The 18,850-nt window shown below is 43.1% G+C and overlaps 1 protein-coding gene across 1 annotated transcript in view; it reads left to right on the top strand.

Moving 5' to 3' along the window:
* Nucleotides 1–15,641, top strand: part of SULF1 (sulfatase 1) — a gene marked incomplete at both ends in the record, with an annotated part of 42,064 nt that extends 26,423 nt beyond the window's left edge. The window contains 4 exons of the mRNA XM_080694569.1: nucleotides 12,267–12,417; nucleotides 13,867–14,042; nucleotides 15,174–15,302; nucleotides 15,581–15,641. Of these exons, the coding sequence (XP_080550695.1) occupies nucleotides 12,267–12,417; nucleotides 13,867–14,042; nucleotides 15,174–15,302; nucleotides 15,581–15,641 (517 nt within the window). The remainder of the gene's footprint in view (nucleotides 1–12,266; nucleotides 12,418–13,866; nucleotides 14,043–15,173; nucleotides 15,303–15,580) is intronic.
* Between the last annotated feature and the right edge of the window lie 3,209 nt (nucleotides 15,642–18,850).

The following is an 18,850-nucleotide window of genomic DNA, read 5'->3' as shown; positions in this document are numbered from 1 at the left end:
TCCCTTTCAATCCATGCTGACTTTCTGGAGAAGATCCCAGGCAGAACAACCTCAAGAAAACAGATAACTAATTACTGAAGGTGTAATTGCTGGTCATTCTACATCCCTAGAGAATTTCTTCTTCTTCTTGTTTTTATCTTATTATAACTAATTGGCTAATAACTTCTAGTCAGGAATATATAGATACTCTCTATTATATTAAGTAATTTAGACTAAAAGAAAGGAGGTCATCTGGGTTGGTGGTACATGCCTGTAATCCTAGTACTTGGGAGGCTGACACAAGAGTATCGCAGGTTTGAGGCCAGCATCAGCAACTCTGTGAGGCCCTTAGCAACTTAGCCAGACCCTGTTTCAAAACAAAATAGTCTGGAAGTGTAGCTCAGACATGGAGTATTCCTGGATTCAATCCCCAGCAGGAAAAATAAATAAATAAATAAAAAGAGGAAGGAAGGAAAGAAGGGAGGGAGGAAGGAAGGAAGGTCAAAGCTGACTTAGGACAGAAGCCAGCATTAAGTATGAGCCTGGGTGGGTAGGTGGCCTACTGAGCATGCCCAGGAAGTTGGAGGACAGACATGTTTTAGTGCATAAAGCATGACAGATATATAACGAAGTTTGCTCCAACAACTGGGAATCAGATCCAGATGAACCGTTGTGTCTTGGAATTGACTCCATAGTCAGATACAGAAGCTGCCGAAGACCTTACCCTACATGTAACGCTGTAGCCCGATTCGTGAATGAAGTCACCTGGCAGGTGGCTCTTTGTGAAAGTTCACATTCCAATTTAGAAGCCAGCGAATGGGTGAAAGGGTCTTCAGCTTTCTTCAAGACCCTGAAACTCACCTTTCCCCTTTTCTTTTGAATAAGACATCGCTTTGTGTACCTTCCTTTGTTACCTTAGAAGAACCACAGCCTAGGGTGACTTTCTCCAGCACTAACCCTGCAGGTGTTTCCCTGAGTTTGAGAGAAGGGATTGATAAAATATAGTGTTTTATGGTTCCTTGGAGGTCGGCCGGACTTTGAAGCTTTGAGGCCAGGTCCTGAGCCTGGGGGAAAACCAGCCACAGGTCAAAAGGTTCTGACAGCTTTGTGCATGCTTCGACATAGTTGCAGGAGGGAGGACTCTGCAGAGTTTGCAGGTCCTCGATGATAGCTTTGCAAGAAGCATCTCTGATTCTGGCAATTACAATTTTTATTTCCTCCACAGTATTTATGAGTGCTGCCTGTGTTGCTACATAGCACGGTACAAAGAAAAGCGAGAGGAAGACACAGTAGCTCACATTGAGAGACCAGTGAGCGAGCACTGGGGTTGGCACACTGGGACCCATGGTCCACACCCAGCTTGCCCCCAGTTTTTGTTAATAGGGTATTATTGAAACAGCCTTTCTAGTTCATTCATATGTTGGCTACATTTTATATATTGCCTTTAAGATACAACAGCCGAGTAGAGTTGCTGTGGCCCATACTCTATGACCTGCAAAACCTAAAATGTTTGCTCTTTGACTCTTTAACAGAATAAATTTGCCCTGGCCCCTGCTTTAGAGGACAATGAGCAAGTATCCAGATAGTCAAATCACTAGTAGTACCAGAAGTGGCAGGTAGAGAGAGCAGGTCCAAAGAAATTTGGAGGGAAAAGTATTTATATCTTTTAGGGGGAACAAGGGAAACTTTATGGACCAAGAGGCATTCAAAGTGGGTCTCAAAGGATGGAGAACATTTTTGCAGATGATTCTATAGACATTATGTAGATGATTTCAGGAAGAGAATGTGGTACTAACAAAGGTCACCATATCAGTAGAGCGAGCTAAGACGTGGCCTAGGAATTGGAGAAGGGGCTACAAATAAAGCAGTAATGGATAAAGCTGAAAAGGAAATTGGTTGCAAAATACTGGGAACTTCAGTGAGTTTGTACCTAACCATGGCAATAGCAAAACCAGTGGAGCCAACTATCCCTTTTTAGTTCAGACTAACCAAATCTGTTCCCTGAAAGCAAAATGTACACATGACAGAATTCAGAGTATTCAGGTCCTGGAGGTAAGCAAGCCTGGTTCCTTGTCTCAGATGTTCTCATTAAACCCCAACGCAGTTTCTTTCTCTCTCAGATACTCTCATCTGAAAAATGAGGATAATACAGGTCACTCAATGTGTGGTCATGAGCAAAAATTTAGAGAGGCAATATAGGTAGAGTCCCCACATCAAGCCACTCCCAAAGTGTTCATTCCTACTGATCCTTTCTATTAAGATGCATCATATATAACTGTCAATATATGCTTTGATTTGTTCGATTTGTTTTGGGGGAAGCTCGGTTCTTTTGTGACACTGCAGTTTCATGCTGTTCAGGTCAAGCTTTAGGGGAAGTAGCTGGAGGAATGACAAGTCAATATTTGTCCATGGTGACATGGCAGATCTCTTGACAAGCTAAGGAAATCTACCTTGGGATGAGCCTTTACGCCTGGACAATCTAAAAAACAGACAGGAAGCCAGGCGTGGTGGCGCACGCTTGTCATCCCCGCGCTTGGGAGGCAGAGACAGGAGGATCGCACAGGTCCGAAGTCAGCTGCGCGCGCTGGCTTAGGAGACCCTGTTTCCAAATAAAAATGTAAAAATAGGTCTTGGAGTGTAGACCGGAGGTAGAAGGGCTTCCAAGAACCCCAGTACCACCAAAAAAAAAAAAAAAAAGAATTAAATGAGATTTTGGCCGGGCATGGTGGCACAGGCTTATAATCCCCCGCACTTGGGAGGCGGAGACAGGAGGATCGCGCTGGTTCGGAGCCAGCCTCGCTGGTTTAAGAGACTGTTTCCACATAAAAATGTTAAAAAATAGGTCTGGGAGTGTAGCCTGTGGGAGTGTATACTGGAGGTAGAAGGGTTTCCAGGAACCCCAGTACCACCAAAAAAAAAAAAAAAAAAACAGACAGGAAGAGCACAGATCCGGGCTGTGTCGTCCTTTCCAGGGGCACATGTGGGCTGTGGGCGAGCAACCTTAAGCCACAAATAATAAGAATTCGTGTGGTCAGCTGGGTGACTCATCTTCTCTTCACTTCTAAGCCTTGGCCTTTGTGTGCCTAGAATGTGGAGATCTGCTGTTTCTCCAGCAGCCTTAGGAGTCCAGAATCTTGGCATCTTTCTTGTAAAAGTCTCTGGTGACTTTGGAGAAAGGGGCTTGCATGGGGGGGGGGAGGGGATGAGTGTGAGCCCACCTTGCAGCCAGTGAATGCACAGGTCCAGAGTTCAATCTTCAAACAAAAGAAGGAAGACAAATATAAGACGCACTGCGGGTTTTGCGCTGCACAGAGACACTGAGGGGCTGGTTTCCTTAGCGAAAATATTAGCAACAGGTTCAAGGGATGCAATACAGAAATATCTGGCAGGGCGTTTACAAACAGTACCCTCGGCTACTTGGTGAGGCCCTTTGCAACTCAGTGAGACCCTGTTTCAAAATAAAAAATAAGGCTGGGCATGGTGGCGTATGCTTGTAATCCCAGCACTTGGGATGCTGAGACAGGAGGACCGCACAAGTTCGAAGCCAGCTAGCAGTGTGAACATGTTGCTTTAGGTCTTCCTAGGTGGCTCAGCATCATCCAGGTCCCTTTTATCCAGTCTTGGGTTATAGCTATCTGATCTCCTCAGACTGGGAGAGGTTATGGCTCCTAACTAGGAAGGAGAGACAATTGTCATCCACTCATTAGGGGACTTGTAATCAGACAGTAGCTCGGCCACTCATGGCCTTGGAGGAATCTGTGGAAGCCTCTGTTGTTAAAAAAAAAAAAAATGTAATGGGGCTGGGGATGTGACTCAGGGGTGGAGCGCTTGCCTAGCATGCATAAGACCCTGGTTTCAATCCCCAGCATAGCAAAAAGGAAAAAAAAAAAAAATACACACAGTAATCTTTAACAAAAAGCCCTCTGCTATGACTCTGCATGCTTCCCAGGAAGTCACCTCCCCAGGGATCGCCTAGTGTAGCCTCAGTTTAACCCCCCTCAGTCCCCAGCCTCTGACATGGGGTAGTGTGCAGCTCCGGAAAGCTAGGACTCCCTTAGCACCTGCTCAGGAACTGGGTTGCGGTTCCAGTTCAACAGTTGTTTCTTGCCATATTTACAACACACGCACATAAGTTCAGCAAACCAAGCCTACAATTTCTGTAGAATAATCCGCGCCGGCTATAAAGGTAGAGCTTTGGGTAAACTAGTATCAAAGGAAAACCTTCCTCTGTGTGAGCCACAAGATGGTTTTTCAAATACCTTTGCTATCTAAAGCTGGAAACGAAAAAACCCTGACTTACCTAAAAAAGAATTTGCACATTCTTAACTCTTCTCTTCCACAAAAACATAAAAGGCCATGCTTCTGAAAATGAAAACAGTGTAAAGTTCTTCATACAAATTTCTGATTTGGCCAGAACTAGTTGCTCCCTTTTCTACCTTTCTAGCTTGTCCTCCCCGTGCGCAACTGCTCTTCCCTGTTTATCCAGAGCCCCAAGGCGACCAGCACAGCCCCCAGGAGCCACATTCAATCAAATATCAGGACCCGTTCCCTGGAGTTAGGCAGCCACGAACAGGGAAGAAAGCTGTCACCTCTTTCCCTCTCAGGCCAGTGAGCCAGGCTCTTGACACTTATTAGTTTACTAAATGAATAATGTTAACCTCACCAGTTAGCCAACATTAAAACATTTTTAAAAGGCCGGGCGTCATGGCGCACGCTTGTAATTCCTGCTCTTGGAAGGCAGAGACAGGAGGATCGCGCAGGTTCGAAGCCAGTCTCACTGGCTTAGGAGACCCTATTTCCAAATAAAAATATAAAAATAGGTCTGGAAGTGTAGCCCAGAGGTAGAAGGGTTTCCAGGAACCCCAGTACCACCAAAAAAAGAAAAATTTTAAAGATAATAGCAAAATATTTAAATAATATGCTTTTAAATTAAAGGAACTCTAGAGACATTTTAATTCCATGGTTTTTAAATTTTAAAAACAAAGACCCAATCTTTTTCTTTTTTCCTTTTTTTTTCTTTTTTTTTTTTTTTTTTTTTTTTTTTGCGGTACCAGGGATAGAAGTCAGGGGCATTCTACCTCCAAGCTGCACCCTCAGTCCTATTTTTTATTTTATTTTTTTGGTGGTAATGGGGGTGGAACCCAGAGGCTTTCTACCTCCCAGCTATACTCCCAGACCTATTTTATATTTTATTTGGAAACAGGGTCCCACTAAGTTGCTGAGAGCCTCACTAAGTACCTGAGGCAGGCTTCAAACCTGTGCGTTCCTCCTGTCTCAGCCTCCCAAGTGCTGGGATTACAAGCGTGCGCCACCACGCCCGGCCTTATTTTTTATTTTGAAACAGGGTCTCACTGAGTTGCAAAGGGCCTCACTAAGTAGCTAAGGCTGTCTGCGAACCGCGATCCTCCTGTCTCAGCCTCCCAAATGCTGGGATTACAAGCATGTGTCACCATGCCTGGCCTTTTCTTTTTTTTTTTATGGAATTCTAGATGGCTTTTCCCAGGTGACATGCATAGTCAGGATACAGCTAAGCCAATATTTATTTTACAGCCAGGCACTGGGAGGCTGAGACAAGAGGATCACAAGTGCAAGGCCAGCGCAAAGTAACTTAGTGAGATCCTGTTTCAAAGTAAAAGATAAAATAGGGCTGGGTAGAACCTCCCTGGATTCAGCCCCCAGTTGATCTTCCCTCTACACCAGGTTTGCTCAGTTCACATCACAGAGACAATTAATATTAATAACGGTTCCTTTGTATTTGCACAGTCCTAATTGATTTTTGCAGATTTTTTTTTTTTTTTTTTTTGTAGTCTGGGGTTCCTGGAAGCCCTTCTACCTCCGGGCTACACTCCCAGACCTATTTTTACATTTTTATTTGGAAAGAGGGTCTCCAAAGCCAGTGTGCGTGGCTGGCTTTGAACCTGTGCAATCCTCCTGTTTCTGTCTCCCAAGCACAGGGATTACAAGCGTGTGCCACCACGCCCGACTCAAATTCACTTTACATGGTTCCACTGGGGCCCAATGTTTGCGGAATTATTAAGACACTCTCTAAATTATTTTTGTTATTTAGCTATAATCACGATCTTTTGGTATTATTCTGCATGTGTTCAAATGTTATGTATCTAAAGACATTACCAGTCAGGTATGGGAATATCTCCATAAAGCCAATTAAGTAAGTTTAATTTTAGTAAAAACCAAGATGGTGTGGCTTGGGAGATTCAGTATAAAATTTCCAATTTAATGTTTTGAGTCTCTGTTTTAAATCTATATACAACTGGCTTATTCTGGGAATTGAGACCTATTTTATTTCTCAGCGAATGATGGTCCTGCTACCAGTGTCCTTTAAGAGTCTGACCATTACAGTTTCTGTTGCTGTTTGAGACTAAATACCAAATGAAGAAAACATATGTGCAAACACAAAACATGAGAAATATGTTTATTTTCACTGGAATAACTGCAAAGGCCATCAGTGGTAAAAAATGAATTGCTAAATTCTTTACAATTCCCCAAGTATGGATTTAATATACAACACATGCATTTCTTGAAGCTATTTCTTTTCTGGTTTGGAGTTATTTTCCTAAATTATCCACCCATCCAAAAGAAAGGTGACTTTATTGATTTTCGGAATTCTCTTTTTTTTGCGGGGGAGGGTTTCTTGGACTTGAACCCAGCGGTATTCTACCTCCTACGCCCCAGCCCTATTTTATTTTTAATTTTGAAACAAATAGGTTGTCCCTAGGAGGCTGAGGCTATTGCTAAATTGGTGAGGCTGATGTCTAACCTACAGTGCCCTTGTCTCAGGCTCCCCAGCACTGGGATTACGGACATTCACCACCACACCCAGGTGCTTTGCAGAATTCTCCATCTAGTCTATCAGTAGGCAGAGCTGGAAAGAAGATCAAACCCCAAAAAGAACTGACATGATGGTGAAGGCCGAACTGTCTCCTGTGTTCAGTGGCCAAACGTCTGTGAATCATCGTGCTCAGCCATAAATCCCAACATGAGAGGTCTAGAGAAAGGCAGTGCACCCGGGAGCCTCGCCAGGGAAAGTTACAACTTTTTTGTGGTCCTAGGGATTGAACTCAGCGGTGTTCTACCCCTGAGCTGCACCCCCAGCCCTATTTTATTTTGTTTTTTTCATTTTGAACAGGGTCTCGCTAAGTTGCTGAGGCTGGTCTTGAATTAGCGATCTTCCTGTTTCAGCCTCCCTAGCACTGAGATTACTGGTGTGAGCCATCACACCCAGCTGAGGTACAACTTAAATACAGGAGTAGTCGATGGGGGTTTCCAGCCTGTGTTCTTGGGAGCATGTTTTAGGACGCATGAGTATGGGGAAAGCCCTCAACTAACAAACAACAGACAGTAAGTAGCCAGGCCAGGCGTGTGGAACTGAACTGAACCTCCCACACAGATTTTTTTTTTTTTTAAAGAAAACAACAAACCCTCAATAGTGACAGTCTGGCCCTTTGTGCTCCCGGTCTTAAAGCGCTAGCCAGTGTGGTCCACCTCTTCACCAATGCAGGCCTGTGCTTTCCAGGGTCAGACTTCATTCTGTATTGTGAGAAAAGTGACAGGCAGCAACTGTTGGGCGGCTCCTGGATGGGAAGCTGCTAGTATTTAAAATCAGGCTGGATGTTCAGGACAGGAGGACTGGCTTTTGATAGGAAGACATGTGCACATCACTCCTCCTTTTCACAGGTAGGATTTCGAGACTTGAGATGCCTGGGTTAGGTCCCGGGTCAGCGTGACCTCGTAGACGGAGATCCGGCCAGCAGCTGCCACGTCTGTGCACATTCTCATTTGCAAACCGAGGACTAGATGCCCCGATGAGCAATTAGATGATAAGCGGTTTCCCACCTACCTCTAAGCAGGGTTCTGAGGTGGCCCCAGAATTTTCTTTCTAGATCTACAGAAATCTTTTTTAATCCTCCCAAGAATTCTTTGAAGAAGTTGTTCCCATTATGTAGAGGAGGAGACTGAGCCTTAGGCACCAAAACAAACAAACAAACAAATAAAACAAAAAACAAACAAACAAACAAACAAAATGCCCAGAATCACTTACTAGTAAATAACAGAGTTGGGTGAAAAACTGGATCTGATTCCAAAACATCAAAATAAGTGAATACGTAGTTTTTCCGCTTTAACCTGAAACAGTCCCCGATTCTTTGGGTGGCTTGCATTCCAGCTGACAGCTCCAGGCCCCCTGTTTGAATAATTTTAAGTCAATCTTTAGTTAGGGAGGCAAGCCTTAATTATCACTGGGAGACCGAAGGCTGCATCTTCAAGGAATTTGGCAGATCTCCGCAGGAGGCAACCACAGGTCCTTGGCAAAAGATCACTTTTCAACAACATTGTCTATCCCGGCAACCCTCGACCTTCCACCTGCAGGCCTCTGAACAGGTGCTGTTCTAGGGGGAAGCGGTGGCAGCCTGTCTTCCTTGAAAAGGCAAATGCCTGCCCCCTCCCTTCTCCCTGCTGGGACCCCCTGGGATTTCATCCCTGAAGCTGGAGGTCATCTCTCTTACCGAGAAATAAGGAAAAATCTAGGAGGAAGGGGAGGGTGGCTTTGACAACAGACCCTGGACTCTCCCTTTTAATAGAAACCAGATTTAACATATGTCATCCTGCAAATCCGGGAGTCCAATTTGAGGCTTGTAATTTGCTGCAACCTTCTCTGCTCCTCAAAGGAGGGCCGCACTGAGCACATCAAGGTAACGGGTGGAAGATATAATTTGCCCACTGTGAGCCTGCATGGTGGTTCCCTATTGTAATTTTTATTTGCGTTGAGGTTTTGTGGTTTTAAAAAAGTCAACTAGATTTATTTTTAAATTAAGCCGACCCAACATCAAAGGCAATAAGAGGAGACTGTTTATTATAAAGAAGCCCTGTGTAATCTTTTAGAGCTGTATTCTTTTTCAGGGCACGTATCAGTAAATGGTTTGGAGACCTTTCACAACGAACTTGCTATATTACTCTGACCTCAGACTACCCCCATGGATGAAAATCCCCTTTCAAGGGGATTTAGAAACCCCCCTCTCCTTCCCGACCTCTTCATCTAATCCTGTTTGTAAGGCGACATGCTGCAGGAGGAGTGAGGATCAGGGGCTGCAGTTCCTATCCCTGCCCTTCCTGTGGTTCACATCCAGATAGGAGAAAATCTTTCCGGCTAAAAGCTAGGACCATTTGGTCCATAAATCATTTATTTGATACACAGAGAAAGTTTATATTGAAAATTTCTCTTTGAAAAAATGGAACGTAATATCTGAAGAGTTGGTGTGTTCATGCTACAGAAATCTTTCAGGCTGCATACTCACACAAAATATGTTTGTTTATTGTCTTCTGGAGGCTCTTCTAGGCATTTTTTTGGTGTGTGATTAGTGATTGAACCCAGGGCATTCTACCTCTGAGTTCCACCCCCAGGCCTGCTTTTTATTTTTTATTTTCAAACAGGGACTCACTAAGTTGCAGTATGCCTCACTAAGTAGCTGAGGCTGGCTGAGAAATTTCGATCCTCTTGTCTCAGCCTCCCAAGTACAGGGATTACAAGCATGCCTCACCACACCCAGCTATTTAGGCGTTTTTAAATGGAGTGTGTTTATAGTTGTTCATGAAACCTCTTTCTAGGAGAGGTGCTGTGAGGCCCACGTACAAAAGTGCAAATTAAACCCCACCCACTCTATACTATAAAACTGCCTTTAGATGGGATTTGGCCTAGATTTCTTTCTTCCTTTCTCTCTCTCTTTCTTTCTTTCTTTCTTTTTTTTTTTTTTTTTTTTTTTTTTTTGTGTGTGTGTGTGTACTGGGGGTGGAACCCAGGGGCTTTTCTACCTCCAAGCTATACTCCCGGACCTTTTTCTTTTTGTGGTACTGAGGGTGGAACCCAGAAGCTTTCTATCTCAGACTATACTCCCAGACCTATTTTATATTTTATTTGGAAACAGGGTGTCACTAAGTTGCTGAAAGCCTCACTCAGTAGCTGTGGCTGGCTTCGAACCTGCGCAATCCTCCTGTCTCAGCCTCCCAAGCACAGGGGTTACAAGCGTGCGCCACCACGCCCGGCTTGGCTTAGATTTCTGAACACATTTTATTCACTTTAAGGGACAATGTCTTCCAAGCTTAATTGGTATTTATGTTGTTGTCCTCTCTTCACATAACCAGCATCCATACTGATCATCGCTGTGTAACAAGAGGGCTAATAGTACCATGCCAGTGTTTTCTACCATGAAAAGGGAAGTTTTGCGAATCCCTTGGCAGAAAAAAAAGTGTGACAGCAAGTGACATTTCTGCAGCCCAGACTACCCAGGCCAGCCTATAACCATGTGTCCATCTAGACCCATACATCTCAGGAACTCCCAAGTTTCTCCCCATGACAAATCCACACAGCATCTGTCGAAGTCGCTAAAATCACTAGGCCCACAGCGACTGATTACTTCTTTAGTTTTATAATATGAATGATCACCTGGGCTCCCCATTAGTTGTCTCTATCCACAATCTTTCACTGACAGGATTCTCCCCAAAACACAGCAGGGTAATGAGATTTCTCAATCAACATAGACTATTGTGTGTTCTGTGACACTGGCTCTTTTTTTTTTTTTTTTTTTTTGGTGGTACTGGAGTTCTTGGAAGCCCTTCTACCTCCGGGCTACACTCCCAGATAACTATTTTATACTTTTTTTTTTCTTTTTGGAAACAGGGTCTCTTAAGCCAGCGCGGCTGGCTTCGAACCTGCACGATCCTCCTGTCTCTGCCTCCCAAGCGCGGGGATTACAAGCGTGTGCCACCACACTCGGCTTGACACTGACTCTTTTTAAGGTTATGAAGGTTATTGTTTATATATATTAAAAGCAAAGCCGGGCATGGTGGTGCACACTTGTAATCCCAGTGCTTGGGAGGCTGAGACAGGAGGATTGCAGTGTCAGCTACTTAGTGAGGCTCTCAGCAACTTGTGACACCTGTTTTCAAATAAAATATAAAAATAGGTCTGGAAGTGTACCCTGGAGGTAGAAGAGCCCCTGGGTTCCACCCCCAGTGACACACACACACACACACACACACACACACACACACACACAGCAATCTCAGAAACAGGAACCACCCCCCCTCACTTTTTGTTCATTTTATTAAGGCTAGTGAGCTTTGGAACACAGTCCTGACTCCACCCCCTACTGATAATCTGGAGAAGTTATTTAACTTTGCTAAACTTTGGTTTTCTCATCTGTAAAATGGAAATAATTATAAAATCTATTTCCCAGAACAGCTGAGATGATTAAATTAGTTAAGGGCATATAAAATACTATGCATTATACCTGACACTTGGTAAATACTCACAACCCCTATGTGCTGCATAGCATTTAAAGAGAAGATTTGAGTAGATTATATTCTAGTGGTAAGTTCAAGTATAAATAAATAATTCTTGCACTAGCATAGGCCAGCATTTCAGAAGCATGAGGTAGTAGCATCCAGTGGTCCAGGGAATGGGACTACAAAGAGAAGGTGACGTATTTTGTGGATGTCCAGTGGAATGCATACAATACAACAATACATCTCTGCAATCGACTAAATACAGGCTTAAACTAACCCATCCTAGACCAACAGAACCTACTTCGCCATGGCTAACAAAATCATGCCCCGTATTCCTACTAATTTGTCTATGAAATGAATAGGTTTATTTATAAACATGTAAATCATAGAAGGACTCTCGGCTATAATTCCAGTAACTGTAATGAATGATTTTTAATGTATAAGATAAAAAGTGAGAAAAACTCGTGGAGATGTATATAAGTCATCAATAAAATGCTCTTAGAAATTCAGGGGTAAAAATATGTTTTGAGGTTGTGATTCACCATCATTCAACATAACATATTTGCAACTCTATTTAATAGCCTAATTAGCCAAAAAATTGTTATGAGTTAACAGTACCATGAGAACATTCCCTTCTGTATTATAGAGCTTCATCTATAGATTTGTAATGTAACCGTAATCATCTTGATGTGTTTCTTACACATTTTATTCAATGAACTCAAATGAACTTGGACTAATGATGTGTTCAGCTGCCAGTCAAGGCTTCATCAGCTTGAATCCATATTCATTCAGAGGATATATGCTATTTAGGATGGCAAAGGATTCCACTCTTCTTATGAATTCAGAGACATGATACCTAGAAAAAAAATACTCTGGTGGTGTTAAATTATCCTTCCTGAATATGCTTATTTCACACCCTTTGACTTAAGAGACTTCCCTAAATGACTAAGGAAAAATATATACCAATATTTCTTTCTGGATATTTTCAGAACTCCTAGCTATAATTATGCTCCCAATATGGATAAACACTGGATCATGCAGTACACGGGACCAATGCTACCCATCCACATGGAATTCACAAATGTTCTGCAACGCAAAAGACTGCAGACTTTGATGTCAGTAGATGACTCTGTCGAAAGGGTAAGTGGCACCTCCACCTGGGGCTTCTGTCTAGCTTCCTTTGTGCACACTGATTCTTGCCAATCCTTATTATTATTATTATTATTATTATTATTATTATTATTATTATTTCATTCTCCAGTATCATGTTATGTCCCTGTCCTATCTATTTATCCAGGTTTGGTTTCTGGGGAGCCTTTGACAGAGGAGAAAAAAAACCATAAATCAGGGGCCACACCCTCAAATAACTGAGGAAATTAAGCAGTAATGTGAATGACTAAAGCAGTCTCATCCAAAGCAATAACGTTTGGTTGATATTGCAGTGAACTTAAAATTAAGTGCCCCATCTAAAGGAAGCAGCAACTTCTGGGCTCCATCTAATTTTTTCCTATGTAGAAATGTAGGACAAGAGTGGAGTATGGCGCACACACATTTAATCCCAGTATTTGGGAAGCTGAGATGGGAAGATCAGAGGTTCGAGGCCAGTCTCAGCAACTTATCAAGAACTTCCGCAACTTATGAGACACTGTTTTAAAATAAAAGGGCTGAAGGTGTAGCTCAGTGGTAAGATGTTCCTGGGTTCAATCCCGAGTACCACAAAATGGAAAGAAAGGAAGAAAAAGAAAAAAGAAAGAAGGAAGGGAAATAGGAAGGAATGTCAGTCAAGTATCATCAAGTTTAATCAAGTTTTCTAACTTTTTTAAAGAAGCCAAAAATACAGACCTTTTTATTTGAAATTTTCTGAATTTTAGATAATCAATTAAGACATGCCTAAGGCTGAATCTACCTGAATCGGACTCAGAAGCAACCTGTGTTTAACCTTTGGTTATTAGATATGAGAATAATGAAGTTAACATTTGCTTTCAGAAAGGATTTTCAAAGGGAAATCTATACAGTTTGGTGGTCGTGGTTGTTTTCTTTTATTGCTATTGTTGGTGCCCTTGTTTCACCAAATAGATGAACACAGCCTATAAGTAGAATCACCAGATTCAGAAAAGTTTCATTTCTGCTGTATTGTTGGGCCTTTCTTTTCAAAACATAGGTAATAGTTGGGCGTGGTGGCGCACCCTTGTATTCCCAGTACTCAGGAGGCTGAGACAGGAGGATCACAGGTTCACGGACAGCCTCAGCTGCTTAGTGAGGCCCTCTGCGATTTAGTGAGACCATGTTTTAACATAAAGAATAAAAATAAGGCTGGAGGTGTAGCTCTTGAGGTAGAGTGCCCTTAGTTTAATCCCCAATACTGCCAAAAGAGAAAGAAAGAAAGAAAGAAAGAAAGAAAGAAAGAAAGAAAGAAAGAAAGAAAGAAAGAGAGGGAAGGAGGGAGGAAGAAGGAAGGAAGGAAAATGTAAATAATGTTCATGCTTGTCAATCTTCTTAAAGCAAGTCTTGGTTTTTAAAGTAATGGGAAAAGAACTTTGGGGGAACTGTGGCAACCCTCTGGCCCTGACCTGTCATGCTGTGTTTCAGCTATACAACATGCTTGTGGAGACGGGAGAGCTGGACAACACGTACATCATTTACACCGCCGACCACGGCTACCATATTGGGCAGTTTGGACTAGTTAAGGGGAAGTCCATGCCATATGACTTTGATATCCGCGTGCCTTTCTTTATTCGTGGTCCAAGTGTGGAGCCAGGATCGATGTACGTATGTCTCCATTTGCTGCATTCAGCTGTCGCTGCTCATGTTCCTCTAAGAAAATTAAATTACTAATCTCTGGTGTCTGGTTTCCTTTCATCCAAAATAATAACAAAAAAAAATGGTGTATGTAGCTTGGTAATTTAGAAGATGAAAACCTTCCCCACTGCCACATGTTAAATTAACTGAAGGATACTACTAAAAGGGAAAGGGGAAATGAGTATATCAATGCCTCATTCTCTCAAATCCACCAGAATCCGTATCTTTTTGGCCTGTGGACACAGACTGAATGTGATTTGGGAAGAATCATTCTTATTGTCTCTAAACCAGAGACACAATGGTCATTAAAAAAAATCAATGCTATTCTCTTCGTTTTTCACTTTTAAAATTATTTTTTAAAGAAAATTAAATGTTAAAAAGCATGTTTTTTTTTCAAAGGGAAGGCTCAAGAAACTAGAGTTGTTTCTGTCACCTTACACCAGTCACTGCGTCCCTTGCATTCTCCATTTTCCCTTACTAAGATGGGTCTTGCCAGTCATATCAGAATGTCTTCTACAAAATGAGATGACGCATGTAAAAGAATTATGGAAAGAGGAAAAACGGAATAGAAATCAAATGCAAAGTCCCTGATCTGGCAGTGACAGCTCCGCGGCTCAGATGTTAGATATTGTGGATCTCCTCCGTGAGCCTCGTCAGCTACTGCGTCCCTGCATCCTGTGAGAGGGCGGCAGGGGCCAGAAGACTATTATTATATCTCTTAAGATCATTGGAAACTCCCTGGAAATTGGCATCTCTAGAGCTAGGAAGCTTTGTCTTTGAAAGACTTGGTAGCATGAGTTAGATTCAACTCTGAAAGCTGTGTGTCTTTTTTGAGGCTATTGATTTTAAAGCCCTAGTTCAACAGAAAAATTATGAACGATCAGGTTTCAGAAGAAAGTTTCCACAGGCCACATCTCGTCTGGCAGTGTGGCCAGAGCACAGGGCCTGGGTTATCTCCCCAACCTGACCCCCGGGAGAGTCAATGAGTCATGCTTGGTGCCGTTGCTGTGGTCCACTCACTGTGATGGGAGGAGCAGCTCTAAATGGCCCCCTTCACTCGCCTTAGGTCTGGGTCGTAACCATCTGTGCCTTTGCAGAGTCCCACAGATTGTTCTTAACATCGACCTGGCCCCTACGATCCTGGATATCGCTGGGCTCGACACACCTCCTGATGTGGATGGCAAGTCAGTCCTCAAACTTCTGGACCTGGAAAAGCCAGGTAACAGGTGCGTCAGGATTCCTTCTGTCAGCCAGCTCCAAGCACTCTCCGCTCTGAGGCGCCCAGAGCCAGCCAGCAGCTGAAAACAGTGGAGGCCAAGTATGCTTTGCCCGTGAGGATTGCCCTGAGCCCAGCCTTTCTCGGCTGGTCATGAATAGCACATTGATGGAGTTGCAGTCATGGTCTGTGGGAAGTGAGAGGTGTTTCTTTAAATAAACTGTTAGCATGGATCCATTTGGAAAAATGTCCGGATGCCAACAGTAAATATTATTATTTTGCTTTCAGGTTTCGAACAAACAAGAAGGCCAAAATTTGGCGTGATACGTTCCTAGTGGAAAGAGGGTAATTATTGGTTCCTGGGGTGCTTCTGGGAACCAGTCCTAGTGGGCAGCTGTCCCTGGTGGTTTTCTTTCCTCTTTATTTTGGTTTACTGAGCATGTGGATTTCACAAGCCTAGTTGCAAGACTAAATGGTTTGCTGCTTACTCTCTCCTGGCCAGAAAAGTAATTATTTCTGCATCAGAACTGTAAAGAATAAATTCTCCTAGGATGGGGCCAAAGCCTTTACATAGGTCTAGATTTACTGTGACATTTCATGGCCTTGCTTCCTAATCAGACCAGTTGATCGACTTTCTCCACCGTCTTCCCCAAGGCTCACCTGTCACCCCATTTTCTACTTCTTCCTATTTACCTCTTGTAGTTTTGTTTTTTATTTTCGTGGTACTGGGGATTGAACCCAGGTCCTTCTACCTCTGAGATACTTCCCTAGCCCTATTTTATATTTTATTTGGAAGCAGGGTATCACTAAGTTTTGGAGGGCCTCACAAGTTGCTGAGACTGGCCACAAATCTGTGATCCTCCTGTCTCAGTCCCCGCAGTCCTGGAATTCGGAGTGCGCCAATCTGCCTGGTTCATGGTTTTAAATATACAAATTCATGCCATTGTGATGATTTTCCTAATCACTTTTGGGACTCCCCTTTTTGATTCATAATGCCATTGCCTTGTTCTTCTCTACGCATAAATTGAGAGAGAAAAAAACATTTATAAAAATGAGTTATTATTTGAGTTTGCAAAATTAACCATTTTGGCTCAAAGTTTTGAAATGAGTGCTTTTCTGGGAGGGATGATGCCTCCTGAGTGATCATCTTTATAGAACCGGCTTGTTTTTCACAAAGGAGATGTTGAAATCCTGTAGACAGAGCCTTCCCGTGGATGCCCTCCTAGTTGAAAAGTATGGAGTCTGTGACGAGCGAGAGAGAAGAGGATTGGGGAGGGGTGCAGATCACATCTCGTGTCAGAATCTCTTTTCTTTTCTGTTGAAGCAAATTTCTACGAAAGAAGGAAGAATCCAGCAAAAATATCCAACAGTCAAATCACTTGCCTAAGTACGAGAGAGTCAAGGAACTGTGCCAGCAGGCCAGGTACCAGACAGCCTGCGAGCAGCCCGGGCAGGTGAGTGGCCCCGCTGCTCCCTCCTCCACTCCCACACCTCGCCATTTCTAGCTGAAAAGGTTTTCAGCACACAAAGTGCTGTACATTTGCCTGCAGATAAGTTTTTAGTTTCATTTTGATTTTGTTTACTGGTGGTGCTGTGGATTGAACCCAGGGGCATTCTACCTCTGAGCTCTACCCCAGTCCTTTTGTTCTTAATTTTGAAACAAGAGCTTACTAAGTTGCTGTAACTGGCCTTAAGCTTGCAATCTTCCTGTCTCAGACTCCCAATTAATGGAATTATAGGCCTCTGCCACCATGCCAGACCGTGTAAGCTTTTCATATGGTCACAAGGGCAAGCTCACTGTGACCCCTCTCCACCGGCCGGATTGCCTTACCTGGTCCATGTCGGGCTTCCTCAGGATTACTCGAGCGCTCTGGTTTAGAAGGATGGTTTAGTTCCATGCCAGATGACACTGGATTCATGTGAGAGGAGGCTCCCAGGGCAGTGATCCAAAGGCCACTTGTTCAAGACAGGGATAGACTGGGCCTCTGAGCAATGAAGTACCTAAAAGACATGATATCCCCCTCCAGGCTGAAGTCAGATGCTCTCTAACATGCAGAGGACACAGTCTGTGCCCTGGGTGGGGAAACAAAAAGGAAAACCACACTCAGCATGTTTATTCTTTCTTCTCCTCTTCCTCCTCCTCCTTTTTACTTTTTATTTTTTTTCAGTACTGGGGATATAATCCAGGGGCATTCTACCTCCAAGCTCTTGTTTTTACTACCTCAGCCCTAGTTTTTAGTCTTTTAATTTTGAAACAGGGTCTCACTGAGTTGCGAAGGGCTTTGCTAAGTAGCTGAGGCTATCTGTGTACCATGATCCTCTGGTCTCCGCCTCCTGAATGCTGGGATTACAAGCATGTGCCACCACGCCCCGCCTCTCCTCCTTCTTCTTCTTGATTGAACCCAGGGGCTACCTCAAGATATACCCCAGCCCTTTTTTAATTGGTTAATTAATTAATTTGTGTATTTATGTTTGGAAACAGGGCCTAAGTTGCTGACACAGGCCTCAAACCTGCAATCCTGCCTTAGCCTCCTAGTTTACAGGCGTGCACTGCCATGCCTGGCTTGTTTCTATTTCTGCTCACAAACTTTCTGGCATCAAGTATTTCATCAGAAAGAAACTTCTCCGTTATTTTGACATATTAATCCAGAATCCAGGGCTACCCAGAACATCATTTATTATCAATAAGAGTTAAAGAAATACAATACAATGAATTAACACTGCTTGTAAGGAAAGTAAAGGCATGGATGCAACACTTTTAAACACTCTTGATTGAAATCTATACAACCTAAAAGGAAATCAATACAAGCTAAAAGAAAATGCTCTGTCATGACGAGAGAGGAATGGAATTTCTGCCAAAATCAGTACAACTTACAACATCAGAGAAAAGGAAAAATAACTTTTATTGAGTGTCTTACATAAGACACAATGCACATGATTTTATATTTATGCAATCAATTTAATCTGCACATCTTTCAAGAGAGCTAGGCAAGGTCACCCTCATCTCACATATGGGCAAATGGTAAGTGGCAAAGCTGGGCTCCAAAGGGACCTGTTAAAAAACTCAAGCCAAAGTTGAGTGTGGTGATGCACGCCTGTAATCCCAGTAGGCCGAGTCAGGATCACAGGTTCAAGGCCAGCCTCAGCAACTTAGTAAGATCCTCAGTAATTTAGCCAGACACTATTTCAAAATAAATAAGAGCCAGGTGTGCTGGCCCATGCCGGCAATCCCATGGGAGGCTGAGATAGGAGGCTCACAGTTTTGACACCAGCTTCAGCAACTTGTCAGACTTTCAGCAACCTATTGAAACCCCTGTAAAAAAAATTTTTTTTTGTTGAGTACTGAGCATAGCCTGAAGGCAGAATGCCCCTGGGTTCAATCCCCAGTACCAAAACAAACAAAAACTCAAGCTACCTGCTACTCGCCTAGGCGAGTAGGTGAAGAGGACTGCAAATCTTTAGTCCTCTTAAGCTAATTTACTTTTATTCTGGAGTTGGGAATGTTTGGTGATAAATATATCTTATGCAAATTGGTGATGTCCTTACTATTTGAGCCCT

The sequence above is a fragment of the Muscardinus avellanarius genome (assembly GCF_963383645.1).
Source record: "Muscardinus avellanarius genome assembly, chromosome: 4".
NCBI classification, from domain to species: domain Eukaryota; kingdom Metazoa; phylum Chordata; class Mammalia; order Rodentia; family Gliridae; genus Muscardinus; species Muscardinus avellanarius.
Note: the sequence above shows the minus strand (reverse complement) of the source record. Positions and strands in the feature narration are given on the sequence as shown.